The sequence below is a fragment of the Triturus cristatus genome, chromosome 6 (assembly GCF_964204655.1).
Source record: "Triturus cristatus chromosome 6, aTriCri1.1, whole genome shotgun sequence".
NCBI classification, from domain to species: domain Eukaryota; kingdom Metazoa; phylum Chordata; class Amphibia; order Caudata; family Salamandridae; genus Triturus; species Triturus cristatus.
Window position 1 is genome coordinate 1,468,910,819 of NC_140589.1, and position 19,602 is coordinate 1,468,930,420.

The following is a 19,602-nucleotide window of genomic DNA, read 5'->3' on the forward strand; positions in this document are numbered from 1 at the left end:
CAGGAACACCATTGAGGCCCATGGTCCCCTATAGCCTCCTGCTGTCTCCTGTGACGTGGGTGTGGGTTGCCTGGAGCATTCACTCTTTCTCTTTGAGCCATAACTGAGGCAGACTCTCCGGATCCAGTGGGTCAGCAGGGTGCTAGACATCGGTAGTCATTACCACCCTCATACACAGCGGGGAGCATCGGGGATAAAATATCGCCCCTCGCTGCCATCCTGCCAGAAATATTGATTATATCCTCCTTAAAGCGCCTACAAGAAGTGAATATACTAGCGTGCAACATGCTGCCACCCATCTGGGTTGAAGACTGCGACGCATTAGACCCTTCCATGCACAGACGCCCTTGGGCACCAAAAACGCATAGGAAGGTACCTGGTGGACACACCAACGTCCTCCCAACTTTGGTCTCCTGTGCGCGACTATTGTTTAGCCATGGGCCGTACGGATACCAAACAGCCTAAGCTGAATTTTGATGCTCGAAAATCCTCAAGGTCCCAGACGGAAATGGAGGATGAACACTCCACAACTTCCGACCAGCCCACTTCCACAGACGACTTGAAAACCCTCCTCCTTGCTATACAATCTAGCCTGACCTCCATAGAAGCCAAAATGGACACTATGAATGAGCGTGTCGACCACTTGGCGTATAAAAGAGACCACCGTCAACAAAACTCTGGAAATGGAAAAGGTCCTGAAGCTGATTGCCGCAAAAAAACAAGATTTAGAATCACGCTCTCAACGCAACAATGTGCGAATCCTAGGGGTACCAGAGTCCACTTCTACTGGTAAAATGGAGGACTATATCGAACGTATGCTTGTGGCAGCTTTTGGAAAAGAGGCATTCTCCCCGATGTTCATAGTTGAAAGGGCACATCGATCATTGGCCCCCCGGCCAGCGTCTGGAACGCCTCCCCGCCCCATCATAGCGAGGGTTCTCAACTACAGAGACCGCGACGCAATCCTTCGACTCGCCAGGGAGCGCAAGAAGGTACTATTTGATGGTATTGAAGTCTCAATATATCCGGACTTCACCCAAGCCGTCCAGGAAGGGCACAGGAAATTTCTTCCAATGAAGAAAAAACTCCAACAACTAAATATCGAGTATGCCATGCTCTTTCCAGCGTGCCTCAAGATCACCCATATGGGGAAACAACACTTTTCCACTAATCCCCAGCATGTCTACGATTTCTTAAAAACTCTCCCGAAAAGAACTGCAAATCGTGCATCCCCCTCCAGACACTCCCAAGATGAAGGCGACATGTCAGGCGTAGAATGACAACTACATCCTGCAGTGCAGAATCCCTCTCTGTGGTCACAAGGCATTCGCCAAGCTGAGGAACCCCCTCCGCGACTTCCATTCGCACTGCATTACGGCATATGCATCTGCTGATGCACTCAGCTACATCCCAAGAGACCAAAAAGATTCACCAGACACAGACTGGAAAAAGACGCTACTTCAACCTCCCGAGCACCCTTGTTGGAACAAGGGGTGTAAGGCTGCCCTCTATCAGCCACCCGCTCAGGTAATCCCTAAACTGACTGGTTTGGCAATGGTTAGAATGTTGGCTTCACCATCCCCTGTTGGGACCGTGATACAGGGTCTTTCCGGGGAGGGGGTTGGGAAATGGCACGGCGGGTTTGGGTTGCTGATGTGGGAGGGGGAGGACATGGGAAAAGTTCATTACCAGTTTTTACCACACCACTTTGTGTACACATGCCTAAACTGAGAATCCTGAATACACTATACGCACGCCTCATGACGATCACCTGGAATACATGCAATGGAGTCTCGACCTAGCCCTCCCAAATATACCTTTCTTACCTGGAACGTGCGCGGGTTGGGAGACCCCCGCAAACTTCGCCATATTCTATGCTACTTAGATCGCCATGGGGTCCACTGCGCTATGCTTCAGGAAACGCACCTCGCCCCTACTGCGCCCATTACATTTGCAACACATTTGGCGGCCAGCAGATGCTTTTCGTCTTACTCCTCATATGCTCGTGGTACGCTCATCCTTGTGAAACGAACACTCCCCTACACCCCCATTGGGTCCAGTGTAGATCCCCAAGGCTGATACAGTATCCTGTGAGGACGCCTCTCTGGGCAATACATCACCCTCGTCTCACGCAATGGTCCTAATACCAATGACCCGGAATTCTTCCGGATTCTATGGGGCAAAATACTGTATATAGGGTCCATGCATGTGATATAGGGGGGAGACTTTAATGTCACATTGAACCCGACAATGGACAGATCACACCCGCAACCCCATCACTATTCTAATGCGCATCATACACTCAACAGTATCGTGGCGGAATATGACCTTGTGGATGCTTGGCGTACCCTTCACACGCTAGCGCCAGAGGGCTCCTGCTACTCCACTGCCCACGCCTCTTGGTTGCGGATCGACGGCTGGTTAATTACTAGGGGAGTGGCAACCTGAATGACACATTCAATTAATCTCGCACGCACATATTCGGATCATGCACCTGTCCTCTTTGCCCTTGCGCCGCCCCATGAACCATCACCCTACATCTCCTGGAGGCTCGCCCCACAGACATTACTTGACCCAGTGTACAAGGAGGAATTAGAGCAGGAAATGATAGACTTTTTCCCGCGCAACGACAATTCTGTAACACATTACGCCACGGTATGGGAGGCCTTTAAGGTCACCATGCGGGGTATCTGCATCGCCAAGAGCGGCGGGATCTTACGAGATATCCGGTCCACACTTCAGAAACTGGAACTCGAAATCAGAAACACAGAACTATCAATACAAACGAATCCCACTCCTGGCCTTAAAACACGCTTACGAAACCTCCTTACTGATTATCAGGAAACGGTGGATAGGGAATGTAAATTCAGAGGGAAATACAACCAGGCACGCCGCTATGGCGAAGGAGAGAGACCGGGCAGATCGTTAGCTTCCGTGATTCGCCCTCCACGCTTTTCCAACATAGTGTTAGAAATTGAGGATTATGATGGGCAGATCCATAGACACACCCCAGATATAGTGGACATATTTCAACGTTTTTACAAAAGCCTATACAAAACACACAGACTGCACCCTGTAGATTTCGCCCCCTTCTTCGAGGACATGGCCATCACCTGGCTGGGAGATGGCCAGAGGAACTTCCTCCTTGCGCCCCACAAAGATCATATCCGCCATAATGCAACTACAGTCGGGCAAAGCTCCGGGGCCGGATGGCCTCCAGGCTGAATTTTATAAAACATTCCATCACCCGCTCATCCCCGTACTTCGCCATGTCTACGAGGAAGCCCGCAAAGCGGGTATTCTGCCCCGTACTATGCGAGAGGCACTCATTATCTCCTTACCAAAACCAGGGAAACCAGCTACACAATGTGACTCATACAGGCCCCTGTCCCTTATTAACGTCGATGCCAAGATCCTAGCCAAACTAATTGCGAATCGCATCAGCCCCCTTATGCCTGTATTGGTCCTTCCTGACCAATCGGGGTTTGTGCCGAGCAGAAGTACATCCCACATTATTTGCGATCCTTCAAGATATCGACCCTGAAATGAATGCCGCTGCCATTTTCCTAGATGCCACCAAGGCGTTTGATTCCCTGGAATGGGATTACCTAGCCTTTGCATTACAACGTATTGGGCTTCCCTTTCCCATTCCTGGCCTGGATATCCCTGTTATACACTGACCTACGGGCCACAGTGATGGTAAATGGCGCACGATCATCTCCCTTCCCAATAGCGAGAGGCACAAGGCAGGGATGCCCCCTCGCCCCCTTTTATTTGCTCTGGCTATTGAGCCTCTTGCTGCTAAAATCCGCCAGTATTTTCGAGACCATGCCCTCATCTACCCCGAACGACAAATATTAATCTCCCTGTATGCGGACGACGTCACCCTTTATTTGCGGAATCCAGATGGCAGTCTGAACCCAATTGATAGATTATTCATACTCTTTGGTCGTTTATTGGGAGTTAATATCAATTGGGGCAAATCTTAGATATATCCCCTAACCAATTCCACCCTGCGCTTCACACCCGATTACCCCTTGACTTGGTGCGATGATACACTCACCTACCTTGGTATAGTTCTTTCCCGCAATTGAGAGGAGCTGATGAGGGCCAATTACGGCCGTACACTAGACATACTAACGGATAAAATTGCAAAATGGATTGCGTTGCCTCTCTCCATGGCGGGCAGAGCTGCTCTTATAAAAATGGTAGTGTTGTCCAAGCTGCTCTACCTCTTTATTAATATCCCGTGCGTCCCTAGTCGACACTTTTTTTCAACAGTCAAAACTCAGCTCATACGACTTGTATCGGGAGGGAAACAAGCTAGGCTAAAATGGGACACTCTCACACGACCCTTTGGCGAGGGTGGGTTCGAAATTCCAGACCTAGAACTATACTTTATCTGTGCCCAAGCCCACTTTGCATCATATTGGATACACCCCCCCCCCTCTCCCCCCTTAAATGCCTCATCTTGCAATTGAGGGCGGCTACATGACCCCGACTCCATGCACGGCCTACCTGAGCGCGCCCATGGTACCGCGACTGTTTGCGTTCACTACTGTTCAGTGCACTCTTAGCGCCTGGCATGACATTGATCGACTAACGCAATGCACCCTGATGTATTCCCCCCTCCTTCCTGTTTTCGAATGACAGGATCTCCCAGTTACTCAAGAAGGTGGATGCCGCCAGCTCCTCCGTAAATTAGCTATTCAAACCTGGGGTCAACTTTACATTGGGGGCAGATTCCGCACCAGTGAAGAATTCTTCGGCTCCACATCCCCCACCCCGTTGGAGCGGTTTTATTACGTCAGATTGCGCCAAGGTGTGAAGACCCTTACTCACTGCTTCCCACAAGAATCCCCCATCATGCCCCCCTAACACACCCTCGTACAACAAACGGCCCCCTCACATTCGGTCTCGCTACTATACCGTAAAGTATAAGAGAACAAAACATATGATCCCCCCCTCGCCAGGGAAAGGTGGGAGGCAGACCTGGGATGCTCGCTCACTGACGAATAATGGGCCTTTGGCTGCAGACAAACAGGAAATATTTCCGCTAGTAGGAAATTTCGTATCATTCATTACAAATACATCCACCGCTTATACTATACACCTGCACGACTCCACCGTCTAAGTCTTCGCGACACTGACCGATGTGACCGCTGCGGGAGCAGATTTTAAACACTTAGCCTGGGACTGCCCACCCATCTGTAATTTCTGGACGGAGGTTTTAGAGGCACTGGATCACATGACCGGATCGCACCTTCCCATTGATCCCATAACCACACTCCTGGGATATACAGAACCCTTGAATGTCAAAATACGAAGGTACACTTCCCTAGCACTTCTCCTCGCTAAAAGGAGAATTGCATGCAGGTGGGGAAGGAGAAGGGCTCCCAAATTTAAAGACTGGTTACAAGACCTCCTGCCCCCCTCCTCCCGCCCCTGGGATATATGGGCCCCCCTCCAAACATACCTACTGGAACACACCGCTACTACAGACGATACCGTTACCCCCCCAACTCCATGAGGAGGTACCCCAACTTCGAGGCGAAAGTTGAAAAGTGAAACACCCATACCTGGCCGCACCTTACTAAGTAGGAGAGCGAGCGTACCGTCACATAATTATACTCCACACTTCGAGGGGTACACTGTATTAATACACATTGGCATGCACTACCTCCAGAAGGCAGAAAAAGTGGTGCTGTTTTATTTTATTGTTATCTAGAAGCTCAATGACTTAAGATTACTTATCGGTGTCAACGTTCCTCATCTCTATCGACGCGGTCGGCCCACTGTGGTTGTAGGCGGCTTGCTGTGTATTCCCTCCCCATCCTACTTGACGACTAACGTGCTATATTGCTTTGCCGGCCCACTCAAGGATGTAGGCATTATGCTGTGTTTAATGCTTCTAACCTCTAATAAAGGTTTTTTGAAAATGAAAAAAAATAAAAAATAATAATCATTTCAAGAATTATTACCCCCCCCCAAAAAAAAGATTCTTGAATTACAAGAGAATAAAATGTTTCAGACTCTGTTAAAAAATTATAACCCAGAGTTCAAGTGGGAATCTAAAACCCTTGTAAAAACCAACTTTTCCACCTCCGTTAGCCTCCTTGGAAATGGAAATGGAAATGGACTTACTTCTTAGGAGCAAAGGCTTTAAATCCAGTTCCACCAGAGGGCCGAATTGTGGGGCTTTCCCGTATTCTAATATGCTTCCAGACACTCCCCTGTATGCATATCCTGACTTCCAGGCATTTGGACATCATTTAGGAATTGACATCCATTCCCAATCTGTGCCGGGGTTTGTGGAAGCCAGTCTGCTCATGCACGAAACTCCATTACCTATAATCCCCTGCTCACTGCTTTGTGGACCCCTGCAGGGCAAGGATGGGTGGAGGAATTCAGATGACCTTGGCTGGCTGCTGCTAGCCTGCTCACACCTGATGCACATAAATACTGTGAGCTCTTTTAAGCCCCAGCTCCCTCCAGCCCAGTGTTGGTCATTGTAGCTGTTTTCCAGTGAGACCGATCCTTTTTTCCTGAGCTTTTGATATTCCTTGATTCCTGATCTATAGTAAATCCCTGTTCCTTGATTCCTGAGCTATAGCTATTCCTTGTGCCTGGATTAGCACTGCCTGCAGTCCTACCTTGTTTCCTGAGTTGCTGAGTTCCCTTGAACCAGTACTGCTTGCAGTGCTACCTTGATTCCTGAAACTTTAGTAATTCCCTGTTCCTGAACTAGCACTGCCTGCAGGGCTACTGTGACTCCTGAGCTTTAGTAATCCACTGTTCCTTAACCAGCACTGCCTGCAGTGCTACCTTGACTCCTGAGCCTAAGCTCAATTCTTGTTCCTGCCCCAGCACTGCCTTCTATGCTTCTTTGTTTTCTTGATTCCTGAACCTGCACTATTCTAGTATACCCTTGTAGCCTTGAAGGACTGGGTTATTCTAAGACCCAGCGGTGCCAGGGAACAACACCTGAAACCTTCGTGGGTTACCTGTTCTGGCGTACAAAACACAGAGACACGGGACACTTCCAGCGACGTCAGAGATCAGCGTTTATTTACTGCAGGGATACAGAGGTCACAAGAAGTACACAACGTGTAGGTTCTCGGAGACTGCTTCGATTTGCAAAAGTGGATCGCTCCTTTTATACACGTTTTTGCCATTGCACAGTATGGCGAACAAAGGTTACAACTCAGTTCCCACAATAAACTTCAAAAGAGTCGTGTTCATGTTTCAGGGGGCCGGAACATAATTACAACAGCATTGCCGGTTCCCAACTGTAAAAACATATCTTTTCTGCAATAAAACACATTCCATCCTGACCGTAAACACATTAGGAAAAGGGACGAAAACAGATGCAAAGAAAGGACAAGGATGCACAACAGATTAGGAAAGAGTGTTGGGAGTAATAAAGGAAACTTGATAACGGGATCAAAGACCTCGTGTCCAATGTATGCATGACTGAAACAATAGACCGGCACGGCAAGATGAGCCTCGAGCGGGGCCATCTGCCTTCGCCGTGTCATTTCCCTCATCGTAAAAAGTCACCCTCAAAGAAACACGTGTCCCTCGTGTAAGCTTGGGAATCCCAGGGTCACGAAGCGGACAAAGTCCGTTCGCTGGCTACTTGAGGGCAAGAAACAAAATGGATGCTGTATCTAAAATGGAACCCGAGGGTTCGGATGAACAAACCCAAAAATAAGACGAACCATACGTGGTTGCATAGCGAAACTGAGTACACCCACTATACTCGTCATTTGCGGTTCGTAGACACCAAATTCATCCATATTTGTCACCACTCAAAAGTGTCGTTCCGTCCCACACGGAACCTCAGCCTCCCCTTTTGTATATCCTTTTCCAGTCCCTGCATTTCTTCCAATTTCCTTGGTTCCAGTTCTAGTTTGCCGTCTTTCTATTCTGCTGTCTTGCTTCTGTTACCTTGTATGCTTGTTACCTGCTTTCTGACAAGTGTGCCCTGTGATTTCCTTCCTTTCCTGTTAAGCACTCCTCCTTGCTAGCACCTTGTCTATTGTGCTTGTGTTTAGTTCTACCCCTTTGCTGTTACTGCCTTGCGTGTTCCTGTTTGATCGTGAGGATCCATGGGCACAGCAGACTACCTAGGTGGTGTTTCTTGTTCACTGTGAGTATTGTCTTTGAGTTACATTTATAACATCACCAAAGGTATAAGCTCCACAGACCCTGCCTTTGCATACATATCCTATATGTGGGTATTTTCAGTCAGTATATGTAACAGCATTTGTGGGTGAGGAACTTAATGAGCTTCAGTCTTACCATGTGAAGCTCCTGAGTGCTTTACCCCACATTCCCTTTATTGTTAATGTTGTATTATATATATGTCTTGCACATACGTCCTGGGTGTAGTTAGTCTGAATGCTAAATTGCCTTGTGAGTGCCCTTCCTTACTGAGTCTTAGCCATATTGTACAGGCTTCCCCTGTGGATCCTTTTGTTGTCCTCTGACTCCTTGTGTGATCCTGGGCAGCGCTGTACTACTCTTTCTGTGCACTGTACATTTTCTACCCAGTCCCCAGCCCTTGCTCAAGTCCCTGGCTGTGTTCCCGACATAGTCCCGGACAGTCCCTGACAGGCACTCAATATGGCTAGGCAGTGAAGACTGACCTTCAGCAGCATATAGGAACAATTAGGTTAGGACCAACAGTAGAGCACTTTAAACATCTTTTTTACAAACCACAAACCTCAATGGAATCTATTTTTTTTAAAACCATTTTTTATCAACACATACTGACTAGACCATGTTACAGTAGCATACATGCACCGGGCAGAGTAGAGTTACAGCAGAATAACGTTCAAAATCATAGTTTTATGCATGGTGACTGAGTGTTCAGGTTGCAGTGTCGTATTAGATAAGAAGGACTGACAAGTAAAGAAATAAATGGAAGACAAACAGCACCAACACCCCACCCCCCGACCCCCACCCACGCCCCCCCTCTGGAATCTCACCAAAAGTCAGTCACAGGTATAACAGCAAGGATAGGAACATTGAAAGTCAAAATCCTCTGAACAAAGGGGACATCACAGGGCATGAGAGGGATCAGACTAAGGGCCTCAGCAGGAAGGAGAGATAAAGAGGCAGAAAGAATCGGAGGAGGTGTGGGGAGATCCATCATCCAGATGTGAGCCACAGTGAGAGCAACTGTGGGGGTTGAGATCCCTCAGTAGGCTAAGGTACAAAATCACAAAGGATCAAGTTCCACAAGAGGGAATTTTCTCAGTTGACGATACTCCTCACAGCAGAGTGCGGTGCCCTCCTTCTGTGCCTATTTGAGCACCTCTGTTCGCCAGTGCGAGGCCGAGGTGGGATGGCTGATTTCCACCACATTTCAATCGCCTTCTTGGCCAGGAGCAGTGCAAGGACAGTTAAGTGGTGATGGCCTTGCTAGTCGTGGGCTTTGTGTGCAGTCCCAGCAGGCCTCCTATAAGATCTTCAGGCATTGACCGGTCAGAGTATACCCCCAAGGGTAACCCCCGGAGTGTAAACAGCGGAGAATAAAGCAGAGTGGTGTTGACTCCAGGAAAATTACTTTGCAAGCACTCATGAGCTGTGTGAAGGAGTTGTTGTAGTGGCCTCTCGTCTGGCAGCCTGGAACGAGCAATGGTAGCAAAAGGCCACCACGAACTTCAATCTACGGGATCACGGTTTCCTGCTTATGGTAGTCTGCCAACCACCGGCCACCCAATGGAGCTGGACGGCCAGGTAGTAGTGTGTGAAATTCGGGGTACCCATACCCCCACTAGAGGGGGAAATGGAGCGTGCACAATGCAATTTTCAACCTCATACCCAGATCAGGTCCACTAGCCAGAAGTCTAGGCATCGAAAGTGCTCTTCAAGAGAATATGTGATGTTACATCTTGTTCTTCACACCGCGATACCTTTACAACGCAGGCATTACAACGCAAGTCGTTACAACGACTTGCGCTGGAGGGTGCTGGACTTAGGAATAGTATGATTTACTATTCCAACTCCAGCCTACGTTACAGGAGGGAAGGTGTTGGAATAGTAAATCATACTATTCCTTAGCTTAGAGCGCCATCCAGCGCAAGTCATTGTAATGACTTGCGTTGTAATGCCCGCTTTGTAAAGGTATTGCGGTGTGAAGACCGCGATGTAACTGATGTTTCCCGCACTAGTAAGTTAGTAAAATGATAGAGCAATTGGGGTAGCATCACCATTTTAGAAAGTGCCACGTGACATGCCGCAGAAAGGGGAGGGTAAATCACAAAGAGACCTGGGAATGCAGAGATCTAAGCATCCTACCAAGGTTTCCCTCTAATTGTTCCGCTTCTGAGTGATATATCTAGATCCCCAAATATTTAAAAGTGTGCGGGCGCAGGAAAGATGGCCCGCCTGATCAAGACCGGCTTTGTAGGGAAATGTTTTGCAAGGTGATTTTGCAGGTCATGATGGCTTTGTATATGATGCAGCTATTTTTTAAGATGGTGCGAGGTGGCGATGGGAGCCAGTGAAGTTAAATCAGTATTAGTGTGATGCGGTCATGCAGCAGTGATGTGGCACACATTCTGTTTAATAGCTTAAAGGTTATTTGGCAGCTTTAGAAAACATCAGAATACTGTCACATTTGCTTGGTGTTCTGTCCAGCTACACAAATGTATTTTGATTAACTGCTGTAAATATACTATTTCTTGAAAGAACACATTAACGCTGTGATGGGAATATTTTTTTGGCCTTATTGTTAAGGTTCCCTTTCAGTCCATGCTTTCCTATGATTTCAGGTTTTTGAGTTGGTAGATTATCTTTTTAGTGGCTATTGCTTGTGTCTGATCAGTCACTCATACAGCTTAAAACCGATTTAGAAGCATTAGTAATCTGTGTATATATTGATCCCCTCCCATTTTCGTAATATTTCAAGTATAACAAGATGTCCTTTTCATTGTCTTCCTTGAGAAATTATTTGAATTTTGCAGAAAAACTCTTCATGTTCTAGATATAAGAAGAGCTTTGAAGTTTCTATATCAGCTTCACCTGCAAACCAAGCCTACAGTCAAGAATGGTTATACACCTCTTTCTTTACTTTTGCGTTGCCTCTTGTTTCCCTCTACGCTCACACTCCTATATCTGAAAGGTTTTCTTTCAGAATAATTTTATCTTTGTTTCCCTAGAGCAAATGCAGATGTTGTGTCTTTCCAGTAGTGTGGCTTGGTTGAGGATATCGACATAGCTGCCACTTTAGCTTCGTAGTTAATTTAAGCAAGCTGGAAAGAAGCAAAGTAAGACAACAGAATAAGGAAACTTACAAACCGATAACTCCTGTACTCCAGATACATAAATCTCTCTACTGGTAGTAGCGACTAGACTAAGCCCAGCTTCAGCCATCAACTCGCTCGACATTTAGCTGAAATCATGTTGCTTACGTTATGTTTGTAGTTGCTGGTAGTGGCCACAGGTGCCCATATTTGGGTACTGGGCCTTACTTTTCATTATCAGACTGTGTCTCAGAACAAGAGAGTCAAAGACAGAAATGGAGAAAGAAGTAGGAAAATAAACATTTAAAACAGTGACAAAGGAAGAAAACATGGATCAAAAAGCACATGCCAGAGTGAGATAAAGAGAAAGAGAGTGTATGGTGGTGGGAGAAAGTGGTATGAAGCAGCCTTGGTATTCAGCAACCCTACCATTCTGCAGTGTCATCGACAGGATCTTAAGAAAAACTTTGGGCCCCTATTTATTTTCTCAAATTTAGCATTGAGTAAGAGTGACGTAGATCATAACACACTCACATGAGTGGCCCATATATGCTATTGCCTTAGGATTACTTCTTAAAAGCGGCTTTTATACAAATCCATTTACTCGCCTCCAGTTGTTTCTTTGCCTACAAGTTGATAATAGTAGAAAATCCTATGCACAAGTAGTCCCTAAGTTTCTGATATGAAATATGTTTTCCTTTCAGGTTTTGAGTTACATCTGTACAGAATGGGATCCTATTCATGCTAGCTTTAGCATTAATCAGCCATATCAAGTTCACACGGTGGAGAAGTCAATCAGCGCAGACAAAGAGCCGATGGCTGACAACTGCATCTACGAGTGTGCCAGGAACAAAATTCAGTGTGTGGCTGTCACAAAAATACCATTAAGATCAAAAGTCATCAGTTGCAGCAGGAACTTCACGGAGGACAAGTTGGTGCTGGGCTGTGAGGATTCCACTGTAATTTTGTACGAGGTACACCGCAGGGTGACTTTGCTAGCTCAGGCAGAACTTCTACCTGCATTAATAAGCTGGCACCCTAGTGGATCCATCTTTCTTGTTGGCAGCAGTCAAGGAGAGCTCCAGGTATTTGACATGGCTCTCTCGCCAATTCAGTTGCAACTTATTGCAGAGGACTGCTCACCTCAAGCAACCTTACAGTTCAGTAAACATTTTGATGTGTCCAGCAGCCTGGTGCAGGTACAGTGGACAACTTCTCAAGAGTCTGCTCAAACAACTGACATGGTGGATATCCATAACCTGCTCTTTGTTAGATTTCACAAAGGACCTATAGGAGTACTTCTCTTTAAACTTGGTAAGTTGACATTATTGCATATCCTAATAATGTATTGATTTATTGGCCTTCATTGTCCTTATGTAATTTGATGGATCTGGTTTCTCTCAAGTATTAGTTTCAAAGGCTTATGGCCTGAATCACTGTAATGGACGGGTAACTCGGTCACATTTGTGCTACTTGCAATAAGGTAGACAGGATATTTGTGACAGTGTAACCCATCTGCCAAACTTTAAATTGTACCTTTAAGCTTCCTTGTTGAGCTGTGTTCTCCTATTTACTTCTATGTTATAAGTGGTTATATAGCTCTAGCATCAATAGGTATCTAAGTCAACCTGATGAAGGAGAAGGAATGCATAAGTTGTGTCTGATTTGCGGCCCCCTCCCCATGCGGAACGATGAACGCTGAACGTGGGAGACTGTTAAAGTAGATGGTTGGGTGGGTGTTTGGCAGGAACTCCAGTCTGTAACGGGAGAAGCTTGAGGGCCAGATAAGGGATGAATTAACACTGATCCAAAAGACAGTGACAGTAAGAGATCCTCCACACCTGATGTACTCTGGCCCCAAATCCACAACTGGAGAACACGAAACCCGACTGATATGTTTATGTTTTTCCCCTTATGTTTTGATTGATCCTCTGGCCTGAGAGGGTCAACTTACTGGGGATGCTTTCAAAGAAAATTCATAGATCATTTCTTCCTTCCAGCTGCGAATATAGGAAGGTGGTCCCTAGATTATTTGACTCTGAATCAGTATGGTTTCTGTTAGACCTGACACCACTGGTGTGGGTCTCCCTTCCATTTTTTGCTGTTGCCTCCTGTGTTTTTGCTATGTCTTTGCTGGTCTAGATGCTTTGGGCACTTTGCCACTGCTATTCAGTGCCAAAGTGCATGTGCTCCCTATTTTCAATTGTTGTAATGAATTAGTGACTCCATGATTGTCTTATTTGATTTACTTGTCAGACCCTAGTACAGTGAACCATGTGTGCCCAGGGCCTGTAAATCATATGCTGCTGGTGGGATTGCAGCACTGGTAGTGCAACCCACAGAAGCAGCTTGTAAAGTATGGCTCAGGCCTGCCATTGCAGAGCTTGTGTGCAGTGTGGGACTGCCATGTCGATTTAGCAAGTGCACCCATTTGCCAGTCCCTAAACCTTCCCTTTTCTACATGTTAGTCACCTCTAAGGGAGGCCCAAGGGCAGGGTGCATTGTATGTGAAAGGTAGGACCTGCCCGGATGTGTGTGGCATGTCCTGATGGTGATTTGCAGCCAATTTCGTTTTTCACTATTGCAAGTCTATCTGTTCCCATAGGCCAGTATGGGCAGATTGATTATAACAGTTTATAATCCTAACTGACCCTAGGAACAAGATAGGAAAATAAGGTTTAGGTTGCCTGAACTCAGAATGTTAAAATACATCTTTTAGTGTGGGTGATTTTTACATTCTGTGTTTGAAAATACTTTTAGAAAGTAGGCATTTTCTTGCCTACTCATCCAACATGCCTCTGCTAAGTTTGTGTATTCCATGTCTGGTTTGTGAGTGACAGGGGGCTGGAGAGGGCTTTGGCTCCAGCAGTCTGATGGGTCAGGGCTGGGCTGAAGAGGACCTGCATTGAATACAGAGTAGGGGGAGGACATTTCCTTTCACTGACCTGAGCCTTCATAGAATAGAGAGTAGGGGGAGAAGTTTTCATTTCAGCTACCTGGGCCAGGTCTGCTTTCAACAATGCTATCTCCACCTCCTGCCAAGAAGCTACACCAGGGAGGACAGAACTGGTTTTTGGTAGGCACAGACACTCTCTGCCTTCAGGGAACAAAGGATTTTGTAGTATAAATATTGGGGCCCAGACCCCAGAACTTTAGATCACTTCTGGGAATCTAGACAAACCCTTTGCCAAGGAGAAGAACCAGAGAAGCTGAAGGAAGATTACTGCCCCTTTGCTGTTGCTGTTTGGGGTTGGCTGCAGTGGTTACTTTATTGCCAAGGAAAGGAGAAAAGGAACTTTGTGTGAACTTATACTATCTTGAGGAAGCTCTCCAAGGGCTTGAAATTGAGCTTGCCTCCTGTTCTGAAGTCTCAGGGACACAAAGCCTTCACCACCAGCTCCCCCTGAATTTCCTTGCTGGGAATTCTACCTCCCGTGAGGTGCCTGCTGTTGTTTTGGGCCCTTTGAAAACTGCGTGCCGCTTGGAGCTGGAAGCGTGATGCAACGTGGAAGAAGCATGTCGCCGCCGCAGCAGTTGCCGTTGCATCGCCGAGGAAGCGTGTCACCGCCGCAGCTGTTCTCCATCGCATCGCCGAAGAAGCCTGTTGCATCACCGGAGAAGTGTGTCGCCGCCGCAGATGTTGCCGTTGCATTACCGAAGAAGCGCGTCGCAGGGACTGTTGCGGCTCCAAAGGTAATCGATTCCACCGCACGGCCGTCGGGCGTGCACGCATCGCATCCACGTTATCGCATCAAAAACGCCATTTTGTCGCATCGCACCGGATCGTTGCATCGCATCGAGGCGCCATCTTGTCGCATCGTAACCGGAACGCAGTAAGAAACCGCCGCATCACCTCCTCTCTGGTAAGGAACCGACGCATCACCTCCCCTGCGCTGCAGTAAGGAACCGACTCATCACCTTCCCTGCAACCCTTTTGTTTGTATTGATTGACGCATCCAAGGTACTTTGAGAGTAAAGTGTCGCTTTTACCATCTACATTGAACTAAGCTATTTCTACCATCTGTAAGTCATATTTTTATTACTGTATTGTGGATTTTTGTCATTTGGTCTTGTACTAAGTCTAGATAAAGATTACTTATTTTTCTAAACTGTTGTGGCGTCCATTTGTAGTGTTTTCACTGTATTACTGTATGTGTTCACAAATGCTTTACAAACTGCCTCTGAGATAAGCCTGTCTGCTCGTGCCAAGCTACCAAGGGGGTGAGCAGGGGTTATTCAGGAGTGTATCCCCCTTTTCCTGACTAGAAGCAAGGGCCCCTACTTGGTGAAAGGTACCTACCTCTGCCAACTAGAGACCCCCATTTCTAACAGTTTCTATCTTAATGATGCCGTTTGTTAATTTTCGTATGCAGGAGGTACTCAGAACAAAATATGTGATTGTGTTTGGAGACTTATAACAACTAATTCCTGTAAGAGGTCAACCGATTTTCAACAAATGTTTGCAAGACCAAATTTGAAATTGTTTGATAAGTGTAAGCAATCACAACATTTGGTTGCATGTCACATATACAGAATTAACACAAAATATGAAGCAAGCTAACAGTGAACAATATGCGAGCATATGGAAAGAGATTCGCATTGACATTCAAACAAATGAAGGAATGATTATGCTAAGGACACAAAATACAAGAAAATTATTTCCTTACCTTCATGCACCTCCTGAAGTTATGCACAGTCGCGGCTTGCATTGCTCGTCGGTGGGGGCGGCGGGCGCTGGGGGGTCGCAATCGCGAAAGGGAGCTGAACAAAAACAATAATTTAAAAATAACTAGCTTTAAGTTGGTCCTGCGTCTTCTCTGCTTCTGCTCACCTGCTTCCGACTTCTGGAACGGGAAGCAGGCAGCCAGGCTCCCTCCCCTCAGCCAATCACAACGTTGCAGTGCGGCATTGTGATGGGTCTGAGCGCCATGACATGGCGCTCAGCCAGGGGATGTAGGGGTGGCACTGTTCTCCATGCAGGCTGTAATGCAGCCTGCATGGAGAAGGAGGAAAGAGCACATGACTGGTTTGGGTGGCCCGACAGGGCCGGCCAAACAGTTACTGCGCACTTAGAAGTGGGCAAAGCACTCCTGCTCTGCTTCGTGAGCAGAGCAGCCCTGCCCACCTGCAAAGCAACAAGAAACATAAAATGATAAAAGCTGAAAGTTATTATCATTTATGGTTTTGTTTTCTGCACAGTTTGAAAGCAGTGGGGCGAGGCTCATCCACCATAGAGGAATCACTGCCACTGATTATGCATTACCTTCTTTCAAAATCACAACCTGTTGTTTGTTTAATGCTAACTGTAGAAGAATGTGCACAATTATGCTATGAAATGCTACATCTGGAAAAAGAAACAATTGTACATCTTCCTTCTAAGGATAAAGTGGAGAATCACAGACTAAACGTGGCCATAAGTAAAACTTTAGCTAATAAATTTCAAAATATGGAATAATCAGTTTCACATACAGCTGGATAAGAGAAAAATGTACAGCTATGTAAAAATTGTCATGTCATTTTACATCAAATTTACAGCCCCACCACAGAGCTATACTTCATTTGGTGGAGTGGGTGTGGGAGTGGTGCTGGAGACGTAGTGTGGAAATAGTGTGACGGGAGTGGGTTGTTTTGTTTGTTTTCTTATTTTTTCTGAAAATGTATAATCTAAATGTCAAGGCAATTATTCAGCTTTATAAATTGTGGCAGAAATCTTCTGGGATACAGAGCCCAGCATCGTATTTGATGCTTGACACAATAAAATTTGTTTATAAAACAATTTTTTACAGCCCCACGCTCTTCAACGTCTACATGGCTCAGCTCGCCCACATCGTCAGAACCAAAGGACTCAATATTGTTTCATACGCAGATGACCCCAAACTCATCCTATTCATATCCAACTAACCCAATGCAGCCAAACACAACTTTCAAGAAGGCATGGAAGCTGTTGCCAAATGGATGAAAAGCAGCTGCCTACAACTCAACACCGACAAAACAGAAGTACTCATCATGGGCCCACACCCCAACGGGGCCTTGGAATCATCCTGGACTCCGGGCTCAAAATGGACCACCAGATCAACTCCGTTGCATCCTCCTGCTTCCACACCCTCTGCCTCCTACGCAAGACCTTCAAATGGTTCCCCTGAAGCACAGAAAAACCGTCACTCACGCCCTCGTCACCAGCAGACTCGACTACGGCAATGCACTCTACGCCGGAATAAACAAAAACCTCACCCGCAAGCTACAAAACATCCAGAACACAGCTGCAAGACTAGTCCTCAACCTGCCAAGACACTGCCATATCTCCCAGCACCTGCGCACACTCCCCTGGCTCCCCATCAAGACTAGTATCACCTTCAAGATCCTCACCCACGCACACAAAGCCCTCCACAACACCCGACCAGCATACCTGAACAGCCAACTCAAATTCCATGTACCTCAAAGAACCCTACGATCAGCCCAGCTCTCCTATGCCGTGGTCACCCACGCCAGAAAGACCAGATCAGTAGGCCGCTCCTTCTCCTTCCTTGTGGCCAGAGCCTGGAACGCCCCATCGCTCCACCTCAGACAGACAACCTCACTTCCCATCTTCACGAGAAACCTCACAACTTGGCTTTTCGACAGCCCCCTCCTTGATGGACTGGAACCTGCACCTCCCCTCCTCCCCAGTGCCTTGAGATCCTCACGGGTGAGTAGTTTCGCTTCACAAACACATGATTGATTGATTAGTAAATAAGCAGTGGGATTTGTAATGGACTTTGTTACATCTCGAAAAATCAAGATAATAAATTTATTGTGGTAAAATTTGACCACATTAAACGGCAAAAACATTTCTCTCATGTGCGGCAAGATTCTTACTTACTGAAAGATTTATATATTCGTAGAGAACCGTTTCCTCTTTATTTGGCTTATATGGTAACAATGCACAAATCGTAAGGACTAAGCTTAGATTATGCACTCATTAACATTGGGTCAACAGTATTCAAATAGGGTATAGCATACATTATTCTTTCTCTAGTTAAAAAACCTACAGGACTGTGTATTACCAATTTCGATGAGTCAGGAATTAACGCAGACAGTAGCTGTGTAACGGAATATAAACATTTGCGAAACAGATACGCTGCTCATCTTGACCAATATCGCATTTTGTGAAGACCTAAAAGGTCTTTTAAAAGAAAAAGTTAAACTAACTACAGTGGCAAAGAAGAATTGGAAGCACCTAATAAAAACAAAAACAGAAAACCAAACACACATAAATTAGAAGACATCAGTTTCAAAATCAGAATGCTGCCAACTGCTACAGTAATGTATCATCTGTCAAAGAAATTATCCTCTAGCATGTAGATCAACGCTTCTGAAAACGTTAATAAATCTTCATCGAAAGATAGTCAAACAACCACATATACCATTCTGCAGGTGCTATACCAGAAACAGTAGGTATGTGTAGAGGTGCTATACAATTTACGAACAACAAGATGCTGAAGAATTTTGTAACGCTGTTCTAGGAGCAATAACTACTGAAACTCACCCTAGTTGTGACCTGTTCAGCAAACTACTCTTGGGATCATGAATGCTTAACTTGTTAACATTCAAGTACCACTGTTGCAAACTTTGAAAGATTTGTATATCTAATAATATCTACCAATACTTCATTGAAAAAGCATTCCATTTAACAATTTATTGTCTAAAGTTGTGCAAAACAAGCTAAGCCCAAACTGTAAATCAGAACTTCTTCCACACTTAATTTAACAATGGAAACCAAATAAAAAAATGTCTGATTCAAAGATGAACTGTCAATAACAGAAAAATAAATACTTCTATTTCTAACTTTATCGCTGCATGAATTTGTATTTCAGGGCACACTTATACATACTACTACCATAATTTTCCATCATGGAAAAACTGCAGCATTTGTACACTACACAATCTACTTAAAGAAAAGCACAGGTTGGACAGAATGTAGTTTGGTTACCTTTTTATTTTACATCAAAAGTTCCAAGTTATGACGTTACCATTTTTATAACGTAAAACTGTTACTTATGAAAATTCAGGAGTTATGTCATTATGTGGCCTGGCATGAGTGGTGAAATTTGTAAAAATCTACTCTAAGTGTTGTTGGTTCTATGGTTTTACATATATACTTAGTTAGATAATTAACAGTTGGACATGCACAGCATCTATGGGTTTTTTCACAGTCCAATTGATTTGTTTTTCTCCAGTGTTTCATGATGACTGCTACCATATTATCATCTTGAACTGTAAATGTTCGAAATGATGAAACAGTAGTGCAACAGAAATGGTAGTTTTGTCTGAAAAATGAAAACTGATGGAGTTGACTGTGTTATGTTTA

The 19,602-nt window shown here is 45.7% G+C and overlaps 1 protein-coding gene across 5 annotated transcripts in view; it reads left to right on the top strand.

The window, feature by feature from the left end:
- WDPCP (WD repeat containing planar cell polarity effector) overlaps positions 1-19,602 on the top strand; it is a 2,309,940-nt gene that overhangs the window by 1,091,057 nt on the left and 1,199,281 nt on the right. For all 5 annotated transcript variants that reach the window (XM_085612555.1, XM_085612557.1, XM_085612554.1 and 2 more), the window contains one exon: positions 11,960-12,569. In XM_085612555.1, the coding sequence (XP_085468681.1) occupies positions 11,960-12,569 (610 nt within the window). The remainder of the gene's footprint in view (positions 1-11,959; positions 12,570-19,602) is intronic.